Raw genomic sequence first — 22,696 nt, 5'->3', positions numbered from 1 at the left:
GGTGTACATTTGATACATTTACTGGTATTTCTCGCGGCTGTAGAGCTATCATCGGCCGAAGAGTTCATTTGGCGATATGGGCATACTATTTCCGGTTAAAATCCTGTGTTTGGAGACTTGTAAATTCATGTGGAATAGCAAAACCCAATGACCCGTTCTGACATAAGACCCTCTCTATCATATATATATATATATATATATATATATATATATATATATATATATATATATATATATATATATATATATATATATATATATATATTATGATAGAGAGGGTCCTATGTAATCTAAGGTATTTTTGTCACTCTGTATGATTTTTTTCCTTTAGATTATTATTTTTTTCTTAACATCAAGCTCGCGTCGAGCACCTGTGAGATCATACCCACTTACTGTCAATTAGTATCAACACAGACTCGGGGGTTTGAGTTGTCGGGCTAATGATGATGATGATGATGATGAGTTGTAATAATAATAAATAATAATAATGAGAAGACATATATCAATACATAATTGTGTTGAAAATTGGATAAAAATATGTTCTTCAACAAAACAAAAAATTAAGATGAGTAAAATATGTTCACGATCGAGGGAGATCTATTGATCGGCATCGGTATCATGTTAAGCATTTTAGGGTCGAGAGGCGGCAAAAGTGAGCTTTTTCTGGGTAAATGTTATTGACGTTTTCTATGTCTGAGCCCATTTCAGAGTTGAACATTCCTTAAACATCCATTTTTATATATTGATATAAAGTTTGAATAGTTCAAAATTAGATGACATTGCATTTCGTTGTAGTTAATTCAATTTTGGAATTTTAATGTTACATATTTTCGAGGAAACGTCGTCAAAAAGTTATGCAAATATACTATATGGTCACAACCACAGGGGCTCGTTACAAAGAAAATCAAGGGATGGGGGTTCTAACCTGTAATAATATAGTGTTATATTATTACAGGTTAGAACCCCCATCCCTTGATTTTCTTTGTAACGAGCCCCTGTGGTCACAACAGTACTGTATTTGAAGATTAAATAAGTTTATTTTGCGACCTCGGGCATCAATAAATATGCCACGGGTTTTTACTTTTGTTTATTTTGTAGACCAGTTTTCAGTCCATGAATCCATCAAAAAATAAAAGTACAATGCTGTCGGGTATTTCTGCGTACCTAAGGTTTCCGTCTCAAATATTGAAGTCAAACGCATACCGAATTCGACCGATTGACGAAAATAAGCTACTGCAGTGCTTACCATTTGAAAAGAGGCAATTGTCACCAGAACATTCCGTTCCAAATAATATTAATTTTGGACGCACGGGATACCACCTCCTAGCTACGATGTCGTAGCCTCAACTTGATTTGTTGTGGTCGAGGCTACGAACTAATCCCATATCATGTAACGGAGCACAAAAAAAAACAACAAAAAAAAAAACAGTCATCACTAAAGTCATGAAAACAAATAGTGTAGAAATCAACAACATAGTATAATCATGTTATAAGGAAGTTTGGCTTATTTTGAATTTATTAAGCCCTTACACAATACAATAAATTTTGCATGGTTCCAGGTAGCACTAATATTAGTACCCTTACTCCTACCTTGTGGACAGGGTACTAACATGAGCATATATGTGTCAATGGAGCAAGCCGGGTGTGATTTACACCCGGTGCTCTTTTAGCCCAATAATAACAATTTGAACATATGCCTTGTATATAATCCAATAAATTGAGTAGTCCTCTTATTTAATACTGGAAATATTGAGAATCATTGTAGAAATAGTTGTAAAATATCGTTTACCTTTTTTATCCGATACTTTCGTTTGGATCATCTGCCATATTAGTTCAAATAATGATTACTTCTGTTCTCATCATCATTTGTTTGTGTGCCATATAAGGTGCAGCTTGAGTCAGAAATTCTGCACATTAAAAGTAAATACAGTTTATCTACAACTTTCAAATTCCACCAAGAAGCGATTATTCGCCACTTGATTGACGATAACATAGCGTAGACTATCCAAATATGGTCTGGCAAGCCTGGTCTTGGTGGAATTTCGAAGTTACCGATAAACTGTATTTGTTTTTAATGCGCAGAATATGAGTAATTAGGTCATGTTTATAGCTAGTTTTACAAAATTCAGCATAACAATGCCAGTAAATGGCAAGTGATATTAAGCCAACTAAACCGATCTTGTAAACAAATTAGTAAAGTTCAGCATTTAAAAAAGAATAAGATGTGGAAGAGAAACAACAATGAATAGTGTGTAATGTGTTTACAACATCTTGTTTTATGGGGAAAATTACTAAATAATTTAGAAACAGACTATATGCTGGGAAATTTCGTGAGAATCCCATACTAGTGGCAACGTGACGTGTTTGGTAGCAGATGATTTTATACGTGTGTGACAACTTCTTGCAAAAATGGATAACTTGGATTAAGATGCAGAATTGTTTTAAGGTATACATTTCCATCTTTTATATAATGTGTTTTTTTTGGTATGATTCTTACAGATACATGGTAAATAGGATTTTCTGGGTTACAGGTTCAAGAAGGTGATAGAGGTGGGTCTTCATGTTGACATTTAGAAATCAGATTTTCATATGCATTTCGAGTCAAAATGTGGAATATTTTTGTACACTTTATGAAGATCACTTTTCTTAATTAAAGTACATGTACAATCGTTCTTTCATGATTCAAAATGGATTTTTGACAAAAACATAACACGTCATCCACTGTGTACAGAAATGTTGAATCAATGCTTAGAATTACCCGACGTACAGAATTATTTGACATGGTGGTACATAACATTTAAGGCCTCCTACGGTCCTTCGAAACACTACAAACCACTTCAAAACCTCCTCATTGCATATGTAAAGAAATCAAATAAAAATATTCTTTTTATTTATATAATATACTGGAATTACGGTAAACCAGCAAACTGGTAAATTGCACAGCCCATTTAATTGTGAATAGGAATACAGTATTTCCTTTGTCCTGTTCTTATCATTGTATTCTTATCTTCCATTTATACACCTGAAATGTTACCAGTTGCTTGGCAAATTTGGCTTTTTGTGTCATTATTTCCTGACCAACGTGATCCTTTAGGCCCAGCAAGCTCAAATTTTTTAAATTAGTTGTTTGTTTTCTATCTATTGTGTCTGCAGAGATGGAGAGGCAACATAATTTTATGATTACTATGGTAATATATAGTATTATTCTGTTGTTACAAATGGTCTGACAGTTACAGGTCATCTAAGGTCAGCTCCAGGCTCTCACTCAGTTGTAACCCCATATGACTTATGATAATATTAGCGTGAGAAACGTGTGTTGTGTGTTTTCACTGTTGAGTCATTCGTAATCTAGTCATTAAAGTAGTTAGACTAAACCATGTTTTGTGTTATTTAACAAAACAGAACATGGTGTCAGAAGTGAATTTTTTTGAATAAATTGGATTTATTCCATTAAGAAGTATATCTCCATACAAATACTGTAATTTGGATGCACATATTTATGTGTTAATTGTGACATCATGGAAAAACTCAGTCAGACACCTGAAATGGACTTTAATTTCCACCATCTAACAGAAACTTGGAGGAGGTGGAATCAGACTATGCAGTTTTACTTAGTTGTTGTGCTTGCAGATGAAGTAGACAAAGAAAAATTCAGTGCTTTCCTATATAATATTTGTCAGGATGGTAGAGATATTTATAACACATTTACATTTGAGGCCAGTGAAGCAGAAAAAATTGATCCACTGATCAAAAGGTTTGAGGATTATTGCAGTCCGAAGCAGAACATTACAGTAGAAAGGAACAGATTCAATACAAGAATCCAGTTAAAGAATGAAACCATTGACCAATTTCTAACTGAACTTAAAATGATTGCAAAGAACTGCAAATTTGAAAATCTGCAGGATGAAATGATAGATAGAATTTTCTCTGAGACTAATTCTGAAAAAGTGAAAGAAAGACTTTTACGAGAAGATCAACTGACTTTACAAAAAGCACCGGCTATCAGCAGAGCAAACAAATCCAAAAAGCAGATTCAAAGTACGCAAAATGAAGCAGCTGCATCAGAAGTTCATGGTGTGAAAATGAAGAAAAAAGAAAAGAAAATGACACAACCAAAGAAAGCGAAAATGTTATCTATGAAATCAGACTCCAGATTATTCAGCTATGGTGAATGTGGCAAATTACATAGAAAGGGTATGTGTCCAGCCTTTGGAAAAACTTCCTACAGGTGTTGAAAACAGCATCATTTTCTGAAATGTTGCAGGACAAAACAGGTGCATGATATGCAAGAATACTCAAGTGAAGAAGAAGAAACATCTTTTGTAGGAACAGTGACAAAGGCAAACACTGAAATCAGTGACAAAGAATGCTACATTACTCTAACTCTTCATGGTACTGATATAAAAATTAAAATTGATACTGGCTCGCAAGTAAACATCATTCCAAATCACATTTTTGAAACAATCAACATAGAAGTAAAACCAACTAAAACCTGCCTCACAAGATACTCTGGTGACAAACTAATTGTCATAGGCAAATGCAAATTAAATTGCCTGAATCAAGAACTTGATTTTGATATCACAAAAGCCAACCAACCGCTTATTCATGGGTTGAAAGCATCTCAAGATTTGCACTTAATGCAAGTAGTTTGCCATGTTCACAGGAATAAGGACAATCATATCGTGAAAGCATCTCCTAGTGTGTTCAGAGGTCTAGGATGCCTGAAACAAAAATACCATATTGCAATTGACAAAAATGTGAAACCTGTCTTTAATCCACCAAGGACAGTTCCTACAGCTTTAAGAGAACCACATAAATCAACTTTGGAAGAGATGGAATGGAAAAATGTAATACGGAAAGTAGATGAACCAACAGAATGGATCAGTACATTAGTAGTTGCTGAAAAACCCAAGTCAGGGAAAACTATGAATTTGTCTAGATATGAGAAATTTGAATCGATCTATCAAGCGAGAGCATTATCAACTTCCTACAATCAAATATATAACCATAATCATGGCTGGAGCTAAGGTTTTCTCCAAACTAAATGCCAATCATGGTTACTGGCAAATACCCCTGGATGAGGAAGGCCAGTTATTGACAACATTTAACACATTATTTGGTAGATGTTGCTACTTGGGAATGCCTTTTGGTATTAAATCTGCTCAAGAAGTGTTTCAGAAATGTATGGCACAGTGTTTTGAGGACCTGCCTGGGGTGGAGACTGATATAGATGACATAATTGTATGGAGAACTTAAAAGGAAGATCATGATGGAAAATGGAAAAATGTTTTAAAGAGATGCCAGGAAATAAATCTGACACTGAATTTGGAAAAATGCCATTTTTTACTAACATAAGTTTGTTACGTGGGACACGTTGATATCATCAGGTATTAAATCTGACCCAGAAAAAGTAATAGCAGTCATAAAAATGCCCGCATTGATGAACATGAAAGGAATGGGGAAACTGCACAGAAACATGCATAGTGATTAAACAGATTTTAAGCAAAGAACCTGTGTTGAAATTCTTCGATGTTAAGAAGCCTGTCTTTGAAGTTGTGATGCATCAAAATCAGGACTTGGAGCAGTGTTAATGCCGTCAGGCAAACCCATAGCATTTGCATCAAGGTCTTTGACAGATGCAGAAATACGGTATGCACAGATCAAAAAAGAACTGCTTGCTGTGTTATTTGGTCCTGAAAGATTTAATCAATATACTTATGGTCATCAGGTATAAGTTGAATCAGATCATAAACCTCTGGAATCAGTCCTCAAGAAACCTCTATCTGCCGCACCACCTAGACTTCAGAGACTGTAGAAGTACAGTTTTGACATAACATATTGTCCAGGAAAAGAGTTAATTGTAGCAGATACATTGTCAAGAGCATACAGATGAACACGTCTGAAATAAACATGGATAGTGAAACTGAGTGCTATGTGCACATGATCATGTCGAATATACAGATTGCAGATACACAGTTAGAAGCAATAAAAAATGGAACTAAACGTGATAATAAAATTATCAAATTACAATAAATGATTCAAAAGGGATGGCCAAATGATAAACATCTTGTACCTTTTGAAATCAGAAATTTTTGGAACTGCAGAGATGAACTTTCAGAAATGGATGGGTTAGTTCTAAAAGGAATTAAGATTGTAATACCAGATGCTTTTCAGAAAGAAATGATAAAAGAATTGCACAAAAGTCATATGGACATTGAGAAGACAAAGCAAAGAGCAAGAGACATGTATTGGCCTGGCATGAATGCACAGATTGCAGAAAAAGTATCAAATTGTTCTACTTGCCAGGAATACAGAAAGTCAAAACAAAAAGAACCATTGTTGTCTACACAACCTACTGCACCAGGGGAAATAGATGGAACAGATTTATTTATGTGGAATAATTACAACTGTGTCTTGATAGTTGACTATTGCTTCAGGTATTTTGAAGTTGCCAAGTTAAAAAATATATGAGCAAGCACAGTAATCAAACACACAAAGTCAGTTTTTGCAAGACATGGAATACCATGAGAAGTAAGGAGTGATAATGGACCACAGTTCTCCTCAAAAGAATATGGTCAGTTTGCAAAAAACTGGGGATTCAAACACACTACGTCAAGTCTGAAGTATCTACAGTCAAATGGTTTAGCAGAAAGAACCATTCAAACTGTCAAAAGAATTCTTAATTAGGCAAAGAGAGATGGAAAAGATCCATATTTATCGATTTTGGAACATCGAAATACACCAATTGATGATATAGGATCTCCAGCACAAAGACTTTGATCGACTTTACCTATCTGCATGTTATAAAAGAAAGAAACCTAAAGTGGAAACTGGGGGAAAAGAAAAATAAGTAAAAGACACAGAATGACAGAACAGCTAAAGAGCTTCCAAATCTGACTTCTGGAGACAAAATAATCAGAAAACAAGATCTTTGGGAACCAGCTGTAGTCATCAGAAAAAGTAGCACTCCAAGTTCATATGATGTGAAAACCCAGGATGGTGCTATATACAGGAGAAACTGAAGACATCTATTACAAACAAAAGAGACATTATCAGAGATATATGATATATGCGAAGATACTAACAAGGAGGTCACTGAACCTTTATGACAAGATGCCATTAGTCATCAATGAGCCAAACCAGATAGGAGAGATTTGAACAATGAGTGGAGGTCTAATATTTAAATAAGCCTGCAAGATTCAGAGATTTTGTTATGTTAACTTGATTATTTTTCTGAATTATATTGTGTCTTATGAATATTAGAAACTGGAAGTGGTCAAAGGCATAATAATACATCTGTTATATCACATCAGTTTATATGCAGTAATAACAACTGGATTGAAGAACAAAATATTAGGACTATAGATTTTAGTGGCAGTGCCAAGATATCACATTGTACTTTGTTTTATAGAGTATAAGAATGATTGTGAATGTCATAGGGATATATTCTTATGCAAAATAGAACTTTGTCAAGTTTGATTATGTTTACAAATTATTAAAAAGAAAAGGAGAAACGAATATTTAAATTTAAAAGAAAAGCACAAAACTCATTTTTAGGGGAAGTTGTGGTGATATACGGTATTAACATTCTGTTACTGCAAATGGTCTGACAGTTACAGGTCACCTGAATTCAGCTTCTCATTCAGTTGCAACCCTACATGCCTTATGATAATATTAGCATGAGAAACTAGTGTGCAAGAAACTAGTGTGTGTGTTTTTCACTCTTGAGTCAGTTGTAATCTAACCACTAAAGTAGTTAGACCAAACCATGTTTTGTGTTATTTAGTAACACTTAACAACCACCCACCCCTAAATGTAATATATTTTTTAACATTAAAGAATTGGAAAATCTGACACCCAAGAATTCAAGCCCAGTGTTTTGTATTTTTACCAACTGTTCTTATGTCAACAGAAAGATTTATTTTCAGGAAAGAGTCATTTTGACCCATCTTATGCAAATATTTATGTAGCGTAAGTGGGAGAAAGAAATATTTGCTAGAACATGGAAATTCCCATTCTATTATGCTAGATTTATTGGCGATATTTTCTTTGTTCTTGGACACAATCAGAGGAAGAACCTGATCAGTCTCTTGATATGATGAATACTCATTAACTCTTCAGTTGAAATAAAGTCTTAAATTTACGTAGGCAGTGTGTAGACTTTTCAGTTTATTATGGAAATAACTTCATAAACAGATACAATTTTGATGCTACAGTACTTTTTACTGCATAAAATGTTTTCATCCTGGGCATACATTCATGGACATTAGGGGCTGTCCATTTAGTACGTTCGCATGGAGGGGGGAGGGAGAGTTAACCCAAATGCATATGCTTGCATATGGGGGTTGTCTACTGATAATGTACGTATACATATGAAACTGGGGAGGGGTATGCAACCTCGATAATAATTTGTCAAATACGTAAGCTGTTTGACTGGGTTTAGTCGGCATTTGAATTTTAGTGGACACTAGATAAACGTTTTAAAGTTACACAGCTTATTTCTTCGATGCAGCAAGACATTCAAGGTTGGTGGACTATCAGTTTTATTAAACACATTAATATTATTAATCCTTGATCGTTTCTGTGTGGATTAGATATAGGCCATTCTATAGAATTGGGGTGTGGGGGTGCGTCAAGCGTACATATGCAGGAGTGTGTGTAAAAAGGTATGCATGTGTATGGGGGGAGGGGTCAAGCTTTGCCAGATTTTTGTGTACATATTAAATAGATGGCCCCTTATTAAATTCCAAATGCTCAGGTTTGGACTGATTGATAATAACTACACAATCATGATTTTCAGAACCTTCCTCTCATCTGTATATCTCTATATGTTTTCAGCCCACATATAATGTGAATGCAGTTGCTGATATTCTGTTAAGGATCACTGCCATCTCACCTCTGTCTGTTTGGGTTTGAGTCTCAGATTCAGACAATGTGGGTATGTGAGAAAGCTTGCTAGCAGCTTCTCGTGGGTCAGTGGTTCTTTCCGGGGTTTTCCCGGTTTTCTTCCTCCACCATTAATACTGGCTGCCATGTATGGCCTATCGTGTGCTGAAAAATGGCATTAAACCCTACAACAACAACTCTCCTGAACTCAAATGTTGCTTACCTAACATGACATATAGGATGAATCACTACTGTTTTTCTACAGTGTGAAAGACTGCATTATTCAAGTAATACAAAATGTATGTTATAACAATAAAAATTACAATTTATAAAAATTCCTTGAAAATTCATTCATGACATATCTTTGGTGACATCCAAAATGTTCATGTATTTGTAATTGTTTATACTGCAATAATCAAAATGTATGTGAAACCAAAAGAAATAAACATTAGATAGTATTGGAGAACATTTATCTGATATACATTTACAAAAATAAATAAAACATTTCTTGACACATTTGTCTACAACATGTAGAAAGGGCCAAAGGGAAATGCTGGATAGATAATTTAAGAGCAGAAATAAATTATGAAGTTTTAACAATATTGTCACCTCTTTCGTGGTTTTCTATCATGTTCATGATGATGATAATGATTTCGATCAGTGAGAGTATGAATATTTACTGCATGCTGTGCAGAGTAATTTTAAATAGATCAATTTGATTTGTACATTTGAATCACGCTATGCATTTTTTGCCCATTTAGATATTAATGGAGCAGTATGGTTGTTTCTCTTCTTCTTTCCTGCCATTTTAGCTGTTTGTTTTCTCATGCCCTCAGTTGATAGGTCTGTGCGATCATTTATATATGTCTGTCTTGCTACCAATCTGTTTATTTATATATCTGTTTAATCTGAATACCCACATGCTTCTGTCCTTGTGTCCCTCGTTCTCTTAGATAATGTACCCCTATATTTCTCTGTGTATGTATGTATGTATGTACATATGTGTGTGTGTGTGTGTGTGTGTATGTATGTATGTATGTATGTATGTATGGCTAATTGGCTGTATGTATGTATGTATGTACCAGTATGTATGTATGTATGTACCGGTATGTATGTATGTATGTATGTATGTAACATACTTGCCTTCCTACATACCCCCACCGGGGCCCCGAGTGGCGAGTGGTCTAAAGCGTTCTCCATTACAGATCACTGCCATCTCACCTCTGTCTGCATGGGTTCGAGTCTAGGATTCAACCAATGTGGGTATGTGAGAAAGCTTGCCAGTAGCTTCTCGTGGGTCGGTGGTTCTTCCCAGGGTTTTCCTGGGTTCATCCTCCACCATTAATACTGGCTGCCATGCATAGCCTATTATGTGCTGGAAAAGGGCATTAAACCCCACAACAACAACAACATACCCCCACCCCTCATTCAGGAATATTTACCCATCTTTTTTTACACTGATATAATCATCATTTGCATCTATATATAAATCTATCCATCTGTCTGTATGCTAGCCTATTCACATACTAGTCCACCCATTTACTTCACTCCTTTGGTGTCTCACTCAAGGTATATTTACCCCTTTTTTCAGTGTAGGGTGTACACACAATTGAATGGCAGTTAAGTCAATAACATCATTATCCTTTTATTTGAAAAGCTCATGTAGTTTTGCTGAGTTAGTGAATCAAAACAACAAAGGTACAATGCAGAATGAGTTTCTTTATGTACTAATCTGATTAAATGCATCTAAAAACAGTAATGATATTTTTTAGAATGTCTATTGAAATGGTTTTAGTGAGCATGATATAATTTTGTATTGTCCATATACTTAAAAAAGAAAACATTCACTTGTTTGTTGGTATAGTCCAATGATTTTGTTTTGTTTTGACATTTCTATATTTATATCTATGTATTTAATTCTATGTAAAGTTGTTGTCAGATAAAGTTTTATACCGGAATTCCAGTCAATTATATAAATAAAAAGTAGTTTTATTTAATTTTGTAGTATATTTATGTAGTAGGTACTGGAGGGTTTTGGAGTGGTTTGGGGTGTTTGAAGGTGGTTTGAGGTTGCTTGGAGTGGTTTGGGGTGTTTGATGGATTCAGGTCTGTTATTCTTAAAATTTTAGGAGCACATAACTTGTGTGCAGGCTCACCCACCCACCCACACCAAAACAAATTGGGTAAGAAAAGTGGAGTACATATAGGTCAGTGTAATAGCTTTGTAGAAAAGTGGAGTACATATAGGTCAGTGTAATAGCTTTGTAGAAAAGTGGAGTACATATAGGTCAGTGTAATAGCTTTGTAGAAAAGTGGAGTACATATAGGTCAGTGTAATAGCTTTGTAGAAAAGTGGAGTACATATAGGTCAGTGTAATAGCTTTGTAGAAAAGTGGAGTACATATAGGTCAGTGTAATAGCTTTGTAGAAAAGTGGAGTACATATAGGTCAGTGTAATAGCTTTGTAGAAAAGTGGAGTACATATAGGTCAGTGTAATAGCTTTGTAGAAGAGTGGAGTACATATAGGTCAGTGTAATAGCTTTGTAGAAGAGACTTGGGTTAAGAAGATTATGTAAGTGCCCTGTTACTAACACAGTTCAAGCTATAGACTGTAAATGTTTTGGAAATTTGAGCTTGAGATTCATGTTGATAGCATTTTGAGAATACTACAGTATTTCCACAGCATCCTGTTTATTTGTACCTCCCTTACCGATTTTAAAAATCAGAAGACATCAAGGATATAAAAAATGCACAAAACATTTTTCTCAAAGGAGCTCATTTATTTCCATAAATGATTAAACACTGCATTTTTTCAAGCCATTTCCATGGCAAATATGCTCTTGTTTTAACATATCTTAAAGATTACATACATCACATTCATTGAAATCTGTGTAAGAAATGCTTATGGATGTATGATTAATTTATCACCATTTGCTTGGATGATTTGATAAAATCTGGAAGTTATGTCCAGAGGGGCTAGAGTCTCATTCTTGTCTTGTGTCCAGAGGGGCTAGAGTCTCATTCTTATATCCAGAGTAGCTTGAGTCTCATTCCTGTCTGGTGTCCAGAGGGGCTAGAGTCTCATTCTTGTCTTATATCCAGAGGGGCTACAGTCTCATTCTTGTCTTATATCCAGAGGGGCTAGAGTCTCATTCCTGTCTTGTGTCCAGAGTAGCTTGAGTCTCATTCCTGTCTTGTGTCCAGAGGGGCTAGAGTCTCATTCTTGTCTTATATCCAGAGGGGCTAGAGTCTCATTCCTGTCTTGTGTCCAGAGGGGCCAGAGTCTCATTCTTGTCTTGTGTCCAGAGGGGCTAGAGTCTCATTCTTATATCCAGAGGGGCTAGAGTCTCATTCCTGTCTTGTACCCAGAGGGGCTAGTCTCATTCTTGTCTTATATCCAGAGGGGCTATAGTCTCATTCTTGTCTTATATCCAGAGGGGCTATAGTCTCATTCCTGTCTTGTGCTCAGAGGGGCTAGAGTCTCATTCTTGTCTTATATCCAGAGGGGCTAGAGGCTCATTCTTGTCTTATATCCAGAGGGGCTAGAGTCTCATTCCTGTCTTGTGTCCAGAGGGGATAGTCTCATACCTGTCTTGTGTCCAGAGGGGCTAGAGTCTCATTCCTGTCTTGTGCCCAGAGGGGCTAGTCTCATTCTTGTCTTATATCCAGAGGGGCTAGAGTCTCATTCTTGTCTTATATCCAAAGGGGCTAGAGTCTCATTCTTGTCTTATATCCAGAGAAGCTATAGTTTCATTCTTGTCTTATATCCAGAGGGGCTAGAGTCTCATTCTTGTCTTATATCCAGAGGGGCTAGAGTCTCATTCCTGTCTTGTGCCCAGAGGGGCTAGTCTTATTCTTGTCTTATATCCAGAGGGGCTATAGTCTCATTCCTGTCTTGTGCTCAGAGGGCTAGAGTCTCATTCTTGTCTTATATCCAGAGGGGCTAGAGTCTCATTCTTGTCTTATATCCAGAGGAGCTAAAAGTTTCATTCTTATGTCCAGAACAGCTTGATAAATTACAGAACTTTATGGGCTTGATTATATGTTTAGATTGGCTCTGTAAATGACTTGTATTCGTGTCTTATATCCAGAGCTGCATGGTATCCTGAACTTACCCTTGGGAAATTTGAGCTTCCCCTAAACATAATATCCATACATGAGTAAAAAACAAAAGGAAAATAAATAATGGAATATTTTAAAGGAATCATGTTATATTTAACTTTCTTTTTTCTTTGGTGGCACCTTGAAACCATATGCAGATAATTAAAGATCTTAAAAAAACAACAACAAATAGTTAAATAATACATGTAGATAGATATATATTTAAGAAAGGTTTATAATGCCAATACAGTTAAAGATCAAAAACAGTTTAATTTTCTAGTCATCATGCCCTGGCCTTGCTGACTTTATAAAATTTGTATTATCTCTGCAAGATCTTCATCATACTTTTTTGTACTTTGATAACATTATAGAAACATCTCATTAACTACATAAACAATAATGAAAATTATCATGTTTGCAATGATTTATTAATGCTCATAGGTGAAGAATTTTTGAACACATCTATTTAACCTTGAAATTGTTTACATTCTTTATACTATTTGACACACCGACATTTGGGGATGAGTTACTTATTTTTATCCATTTAATTGTTTGCCAGATAGAAAGTACGTATTGGTCTCCAATAGTTATCACATAAATAACTGATTATAAACAAGTGCTGTTACATTTTTGGTACAAAGATCATGCTTTGAATATAATCCTCCTAGTATGTTTATCGTTAGAAATGAGTGCCTTTTTTATCCAAACACACCTGTCAAACAAATCTTACAAGTTATAATATTGATACTTATCCAAACACACCTGTCAAAGAAATCTTACAAATTATAATATTGACACTTAAGAACTACTTACCTTAATATTGACAACATGGATAAAAACATTCTTTGACAAGCTGAATGTTTAGAGTTGGCAAGCTCATAAGCTTCCTGAGGCTAGGTTAGGACCTGAAAGTAGGTGAATCCCAGATTTGTACAGATATTTTGATTGAAGTGTAACTGACAAGATAAAATATAAATATTTATTCCTTATTTGTCAAAACTTTAAATAGTAAACAGTCACATCATGTTTGCATGAAAAAATTTGAAACTGATCATGACATTGACTACAAGATGAAAATGACCCATGATAGATAAGTGCAACCATTGCCAATTATTCAGTAAAATAATGTGGTTCATAAAAACACTAAAGATGATACTGTGGTGAGATCACGGGGTGTAAAACATGCAGAACAAAGCATTATGAATGGAACATGTCCCCTTCTCTCACTCTCTCTTTCATTATTTTGGACTAGCCTGTAGAGAAGTACCTGGGAAACTTGAGCTTGCCTGAACCGATTCTGAACTTGTCCAAGGCGTCATGCAAGTGGATTTGTAAATCTTAAATTTGTAAATGTGTTAAGAAGAACATTCAGTGAAATCACCCTACTTCAGTATTAAAATCACTGAAAGTTCAGCTGCTAAGAGCTCTTTATTATTGCTAACAATCTAATGTCAAGGAAGAAATGTTCACCACTTCCAAAGACATTCTCTCCAGTCAACCTTCTAGATCTGTTTGCAGATTTCTTCCATGACAAAGTGCAAACAATTAGAGATCATCTTGATAAGACAGTTTCATTCAACTCATCATCACCATGTAGATGTGATGCAGAATTTCAAAGGCAACACTGAACAGTATTTGAGCCTGTCTCTATGGATTTCTTACGTTAAGTGCTGATGAAGAACACCCCAAAGTCCTGTGAATTTGATTCAATTATGACATGACTTCTCCGTGAGTGCTCAGATCCAATATTACCTTCACTAGCCAATGTTATTAATAATTGTCTCTCATCCAAGGAATTCCTATCATATTTCTATACTTCTATTGTAAAATGTCAACCAATGCTTGACCTTAACAATTTTTAAAAAATACCACCCAGTTTCTAACCTACGTCATGTAAAAATCTTAGAAACAGTTATTTTGTCCCAATTTGTATCTCATCTGATTTTAAATTGTCTTTTAACAGTCTACAATCTGCATATCATCCTTTCCAGAGAGAAAGGGAGAAACATTTTTCAGCAATTGTCCACAGATTTTTTTATATCATACTGCACTCTGTAACATCTGCAACTAGTTTTTCAAATGAATTAGTTTCTTCACCTTTTCCTGTTCTTTGAATTAACAAATGTAAATAATTGCATTTTTGTTACTGGAGTTTTCAAGTACAGGACATCCATTTTTCTGATTAATTTATGCACTGATTCATTCTACAGTATTGTGTTGCTTTGGAGTTATCATTTTTGACACCAATTTTCAGAGTTTTCACAGCAGCACACATGATTGTTGGTCCTTTTTGCATAGTGTTACCATTGTCCTTCTGTCCATCCATCCATCCATCCATCAGACCTTAGGTTTTGTATTTAGGTCTGTTTCAGTCACATTGGTGGGTCATTTTTATTACAAATATGTATCTGCTTTTAAGGGTTTTCAGTTTCACAGATGACTATTGATGCCTAATTTAGTCCAGGAATCATTCAGTAAAATGAATTCTCTTCTTACAGTCTAAAGTGGAAGATGGTTCATTATCCAATTGTCAAATTTCTAAACTGTTCCTGCCTACCACTGACAATCCAGTCAGTGGTTGGTCTATCTGAGGTTTCAACAGACCATTAGTAAATTTTGTCTTGTTACATAGAGCAACATTGTGCTTCCTGTCAGATAAGGAACCCTGTTGCCCAAATTGCCACACACCTAGCTGAGTTCTCTAAGCATTCAAGCTCATCATGAACCTACAGCTGCTAGTCTTAGACCCTGGATACTTAAAGGTTATTCGTCATGTGTATCCAAAATAATTAGCCCTGGACCCTCAGATTTCTTAAGGTATCACTGCATACATCACATGTATCCTAAATAGTTAGCCCTGGTCCCTTGACTTTCTTGAGGTATCACTGCAAACATCATGTGTATCCTAGATTAGCCCTGGAACCTCAGTTTTCTTTAAGGTATCACTGTATGCATAAGGTGTATCCTAAATAATTAGCCCTAGACCCTCAGTTTTCTTAAGTTATCACTGCATCAGTTATATTTCTTATATATTTCCTTATTTCTTCCCTTTTTTTAAATGAAATTCAGTTCATTAGTTGTAAGTTTGGATGAACCAAGATTATTATTTATCTTAATAGTAACATTAGACACTGATTTGAACACATACAAACATAGCATTAGTTGTATTGCATTTTCTGTAAATGTATGCTTTTGAATGAAATAGGTGGAATTTTTAATGCAATTAACATTTCTAAAATTGGTGGAATCATATCTGTTTGCTTTGAAATCTTATGCAAAAGCCCAGAGGCTTAACTCAATAAACAGCTTATTTTCTGTTTATATTTTAATGCTGCTTTCTGTTGATTGTGAGTAGCAGATTTGTATGAAAATTCAGATGCAAAATATTTATATTTTCTTAGGGACTACAGTTGAATGAAACAGAAGTATATTGGCATAATTAGTGTAGTGATGCCTTAAGCTATGAGTCCTGTAGATGTACATTTTTCTACAGCAGGTTGTATAAATAAAGCCTTCAAGTTGGCAAATGGTAATTCCATGAACAGAAATGAATTTCCATATTCAGTAGGTCAAGAAGGTGAAATACATTTTTTAATGAAACCCCAAAATAGCAAGTTGAATAATTTTAATTAGTCACATTTGATTGATAGGCTTCAAATGTCATGATATTATGCTCACTATTGAACTTCACCTTGACCCCAAGTTTTCCTGTCAGCATCCCAATTTTTTTAGATTTATGGTCCCGGACTGTAAATGGCAAAATACTGTAGACAGCTCTGATCTATAAAATACGTTTATTGCATCAAATTTTCATGAAAATTTAGTGTGTTAACCAGAATGTGTTTCAAAGTGGTTATATTTGAAAAATAAACATTGGTTTTCAGGACGTTGCAATGCAAAAAAGTAGGTGTGGTTATTTTGGCTGATTCCTTTTGATTCAACAGTTCATCCATAGTTCCTGTAGTAATCATGATTTTTTGCCATTTTCTTCCAGGTAGAAAATGAGTGCTGGACATATCTTCCAAAACTTTCCACGTGTTCCAGATGATGACAGAGTTACAGCTTATGAACATCACGGAGATCTCATTGCAGTTGATGATGGCATGGGACAGAACACTTCAAGGGTACGATGATATTGTATCATGCACAATTGCATACAATTTGAGTCCAACTGTAAACTGACCCCAATCAGCAGTTGTGTAATGCATCAGCTGATTGGGGTCTGTGTTATTTATTCTGCTGATCAGTTCTTACAAACTTCATAGACCCAGATCTGATGGCACGTTATGCGATGCATATCTTAGTATATACAGTTTGTAATTGGATTTGACTTGTATACTGTAGCTTTTTATCTCAGACACTAATTAGTATTCCCTTATTATAACACCTTCCATTGGAGCTATTATGCAAGGGAGTATTAAACGTACATGAATGCATTTGTTTTATATATTACTACTCATCTGTCTCAAAATAAGGTAATCAACATGGCAGTCGAGAAGTATTGCATTCTGTGGAATTCATACTTTTGTTTTAAAGATTACAAATGTTACATTTGTTGTTTAATATTAGATTATTTTGATATCATTGGGAATATGTGGCTTTAACACATTTGGCCCCAATTCCACCTGTAGGTGTGATGAGGCTGTACCCTATTTCCGAGCTCCACATCATCAAGGTCATTTAAGATACACCAATGTGGGTTGGTATTACAAAAAAAGCAAACATATATAGCTCTAAAATGATACCAAATAATCTGGAAGTTCTAGTTGCACTACAAAATACAGAGGGAAAAACCTCATTTATTGGACCTGTTTTTTTTCTCACTCAAAATTTGCTTGTCGTTGGAATGCAATATAGTATCCAGATTTTAGACCTTTTGGCCTCAGATCTAAGGCAGACCGGTCTGAACTGCACACAGACAGTTGAACCTTTGCAAAAACTAGGATAAGGTGGGCATTTGAAATAAAGAGCGGTCTCCATACAAAAATTATGGGTCCATTAAGCAAAAAAAATAATTAAAAAAATAATAATAAAGAACTTTTACCCTTCTGCTCATGCACAAGCAAAATAACCAATGAAAATAATGTTTCTAATACAACTAGGCATTAGTCTCATGGAAAATCTGTTGAAAGCCAATGTATTATGATGTGTTCAGAAATAGCCCTTCAAATGTCTTTTCTTCGCACATTTCAGGTGAAAATGACAAAAACCTCTATGGCCGAATGAGTTAACAGACAAGAATTTCTGGATACATGGGTCTTGGTTTTAGCAAGAAAGCATCCTATACAAAATGTGAATCATAGCTCTTGACTTGATTAGCACACCCATCAAATTTGTGTTATTGTACTACCTGCAGCATTAGTGTCATTATTATTAAAGCATTTAGATATGTAAATCCTTATAGCATCTCAGCCATTCATTCTTCCCTGTAACAATTTTGAGTGAATTTCATAGCACCTACCCCCCCCTCCCCAGAGAAAGGGTTAACTTTTTGCATACACACACATTATTTGTATACATTTGAATAAGTTTTTGCATTTTATTGGTCAGCATAGGTCTACTGCATCCTGTGTACATACTGTTATACATGGAACATAAAAGTTGGTAAGGAATGATTACTACACCTTTAGTACAAACATAGGTCAGTGTGACCCTTATTTCATGCTTCACTGACTTTGGTTAGAATTTTTTATTTTATAAAGTTTATCATTTATTATGAGGCTAGGAAATTTGTTGAAGCCATAGCTCACTTAATACAAATACTGTCTGTAATGAGACAGACATTACATGGCCACAATGTCAGACCACATTCAGTATTGATGTTCTAGCATCTTTTATCTTTTTATCTTATAGGTGTTGTCTAATGTTGTAAAGCACTTAGAGCTTCTAAAGATTAGGCGATATACAAAGTCCTCATTGTTATTATTATTATCTATCAAAACCAACAGCAAATAAAATAAGTCCAATAACCAGTGTGACATCGTAGAAACTATGACATCTGATACTGCAAAGCAAAATACACCAATATCCAGCCCACAAAGTGAGCAACTAACCACAGTCACCAAAAGATGCAAAATCAGTTTACTGTCAAACTGGTTAAATGTAGCCCAGTAAAAGACAGCTGGTATTAGTGATAATGAATGGTCTAAAGCAAAGAAGGAGAAGATTAAAGAATCTACCAGATTAGTTGAAGATCCTGTCAAGCTTTTTAATAAGTGTGGGAGTCTAGAGAGTATGGGCACTGGAGAGCCTCTAATATTGCACCAGAGAAAGCTTTCAGAAGTCTCATAATTGCACCCCTATCATAAATATGTATAACACCATAATTCAGTGTTGTGGCTTAAAGACAAATATTGATGAGGTTAGTCTTCAATTTAACATGATCCAATAGCTGTTTACCTTCAGGAAGTCTTTTTAAAAGAAAATGATTGAGTACATCTTAAAAAATTGCACATCACAGATCAGCTTTTCAAGAAGAAATAATGAAAAGGCTGCTGGAGTCCATCATCATAAATAATAAAACTTCTCAGTCAAATTAATCTCAGTATTACTTTACAGGCCGAAGCCATTCATGTTTCATTACATAAAACTCTTTCATTTTGTCTGATCTTGATCCCCTTAATGGCATGGCACCTTTTGTTTTGTTTGGTGTCTTTAATGGTCATCAGACTCTTTGGGGCTGTAATCATTGAGATAGGGAAGAAGATTGAAGACACATGAGTCAAATTTGATAGCTAATCATTTTGATACTTTAGTGGATCCAAAGCTCCTATTTACAAAAGATACCAGGATGTTGCTGTTCATACAATACCATCTTTGTCAGTTTCTAAATGTATCAACAAACCGTGTTTTGACAATGTGTGTAACAACAAAGGCCCTTGAATATGTATATGCCAATCAAAGAACTGAAAATCTGAATAAATATCAGAAATACTTAGCTAAAGCTTGTACTGTTAGAGATAGCAAGTGGAAAATGTGGAGATCCTTGGTCTCTAGGTTGAAATCTTGCCTCCTATATTAAATCAGTATGGAATATGGTATGAAAAACCATTGGCAAAATGAAAGGCAGTTACATTCAACATTTATAGAAATTTGATCAAGTGGTTTAAGATGTACTAAAAGTTTCAAAAACACTCGTTGAATGATTCTTGAAAAACTCTGATAGAGGTTTCTTTATTAAATTTCAAATGTATTAATGCTGAAGATTACAATAAACCTTTCACTCCAAAAAATTACAAGACTCTTGATCAATCCCATGACACTTAAGTAGGACTAGATTATATTCACTATTAACTTTTGAAACACGTGACACGGCTCTTAATACGTTACTCAACCTTTAATAAACTTGTGCACCTTGCATATAATGCAAACTTTAGGCACCTTGCATATGATGTAATCTTCAGGTACCTTGCATATTATGTACTCTTTAGGCACCTTGCATATGATGTGGTCTTCAGGCACCATGCATATTCTTATGTCACTTGTTTTGGCTCGAATAAACAGTAACACAAGAAAGAGTGAAAACAACAAGCTTTGAAAAATATACAATAATTTATTTCCCTGGAAAAATTCTGTAAAAATGAAAATAATATGAACTTAGAGTTTATAGAATCAAATCGAGAAAAAAAATCAGAGAATAAAATTTTAGTAGTCATAACAAAATGTTCTACTGATTTCACATTCAAATCCTGGCGAAGAATCTAAGATGGAAGACGATGACGTATGCTGCAGTCTGTAGTGTTGAAGTCTACAGTTCCATGTAGAAACAAGAATTATCACTCCGGTTTCTGATAGCTGAATAAATTTTTATAAAAGACTGTTCTTGTTCCACAATATTACATGAGCACATGTATTTTCCAGAAAAATAACAGAATTATTCCTTTTTGAATCCAAGTAATTTGAAATAACTCCGAACCAAGTAATTAGAAATAACTCCAAACAGCACAACATACAACAGTTTAACAGCCCAGCTTCTACTGAGATTAATTCTCCAAAACATGGGTTATATGGGCTTTCTAAAAGGTAAACAAGGGTCACGTGATCATCTTCTGGAATTTTAATGAAGCAAGTACTTGTTACAGATCACGTTTTTTCCAGTGTGGTCCTGATGAAATCCAATCATTTTTACTCTTAAGAAATAAAAAAAATAAAAAAATTGTTTATATCTTAAAGACAAAGTCCCATCATGACCTTGGAAACAACCAATCCTTTTTAAATAAAATAGAACTTGTTTACGGAGGTTGCTACAAATTCAGAAACAAGGTCAGGATATAGATCAACACCTGATGTTTATAAACTAACAGTCAAGGTCAAACTATTTTCAAAAAAATGTATCATCTCAAGTGAATAAATTTACATTATGTGTAATGAAAAATAAAACATTTTAAACTGACAAACTATTAAATTGAAATATATATATATATATGTGTGTGTGTGTATATATATATATATATATATATATATATATATATATATATATATATATATATATATTAAATCGGATATAATTAAATCAAATATACATAACAGTGTGATATAGTCTTCAGGCACCATGCATATGATGTAGTCTTCAGGCACCTTGCATATAATGTAGTCTTCAGGCTCCTTGCATATGATGCAATCTTTAGGCAAATTGCATATGATGTAATCTTTAAGCACCTTGCATTTGATGTAATCTTTAGGCACCTGGCATATGATGTAGTCTTCATTCTTCGGGCACTTTGCCTACGATATAATCTTTAGGCACCTGGCATATGATGTAATCTTTAGGCATCTGGCATATGATGTAGTTTTCAGGCACCTTGCATGTGATGTAGTCTTCAGGTACCTTGCATATGATGTAGTCTTCAGGCACCTTGCTTATAATGTAGTCTTCAGGCTCCTTGGATATGATGCAATCTTTAGGCAAATTGCATGTGACGTATCCTTTAGGCAAATCACATATGATGCAATCTTTAGGCACCTTGCATATGATCTAGTCTTCAGGCACCTTGCATATGATGTAATCTTTGGGCACCTTGCACATGATGTAGTCTTCAGGCACCTTGCATATGATGTGATCTTTGGGCACCTTGCACATGATGTAGTCTTCAGGCACCTTGCATATGATGTAATCTTTGGGCACCTTGCACATGATGTAGTCTTCAGGCACCTTGCATATGATGTGATCTTTGGGCACCTTGCACATGATCTAGTCTTCAGGCACCTTGCATATGATGTAATCTTTGGGCACCTTGCACATGATGTAGTCTTCAGGCACCTTGCATATAATGTAGTCTTCAGGTACCTTGCTTATAATGTAGTCTTCAGGCTCCTTGGATATGATGCAATCTTTAGGCAAATTGCATGTGACGTATCCTTTAGGCAAATCACATATGATGCAATCTTTAGGCACCTTGCACATGATGTAGTCTTCAGGCACCTTGCATATGATGTAATCTTTGGGCACCTTGCCTATGATGTACTCTTCATGCACCTTGCACATGATGTACTCTTCATGCACCTTGCACATGATGTAGTCTTCAGGCACCTTGCATATGATGTAATCTTTGGGCACCTTGCCTATGATGTACTCTTCATGCACCTTGCACATGATGTACTCTTCATGCACCTTGCACATGATGTAGTCTTCAGGCACCTTGCCTATGATGTAGTCTTCAGGCACCTTGCAGATGATGTAGTCTTCAGACACCTTGCCTATGATGTACA

General features: G+C 35.0%; 1 protein-coding gene across 1 annotated transcript in view; it reads left to right on the top strand.

Annotated features, from left to right (window-relative positions):
- Positions 1-618: 618 nt before the first annotated feature.
- The window catches only part of LOC149779403 (aladin-like), a 121,120-nt gene continuing 99,042 nt past the window's right edge, over positions 619-22,696 (top strand). The window contains exons 1-2 of the mRNA XM_089940068.1: positions 619-667; positions 16,983-17,112. Coding sequence (XP_089796194.1) covers positions 16,990-17,112 — 123 coding nt within the window. The 5' untranslated portion in view covers positions 619-667; positions 16,983-16,989. The remainder of the gene's footprint in view (positions 668-16,982; positions 17,113-22,696) is intronic.

This window comes from Sinohyriopsis cumingii, chromosome 17 (assembly GCF_028554795.1).
Source record: "Sinohyriopsis cumingii isolate HCF-2022 chromosome 17, ASM2855479v2, whole genome shotgun sequence".
NCBI lineage: Eukaryota > Metazoa > Mollusca > Bivalvia > Unionida > Unionidae > Sinohyriopsis > Sinohyriopsis cumingii.
The sequence above is the reverse complement of the archived record's forward strand: the minus strand, read 5'-3'. Positions and strand labels throughout refer to the sequence as shown.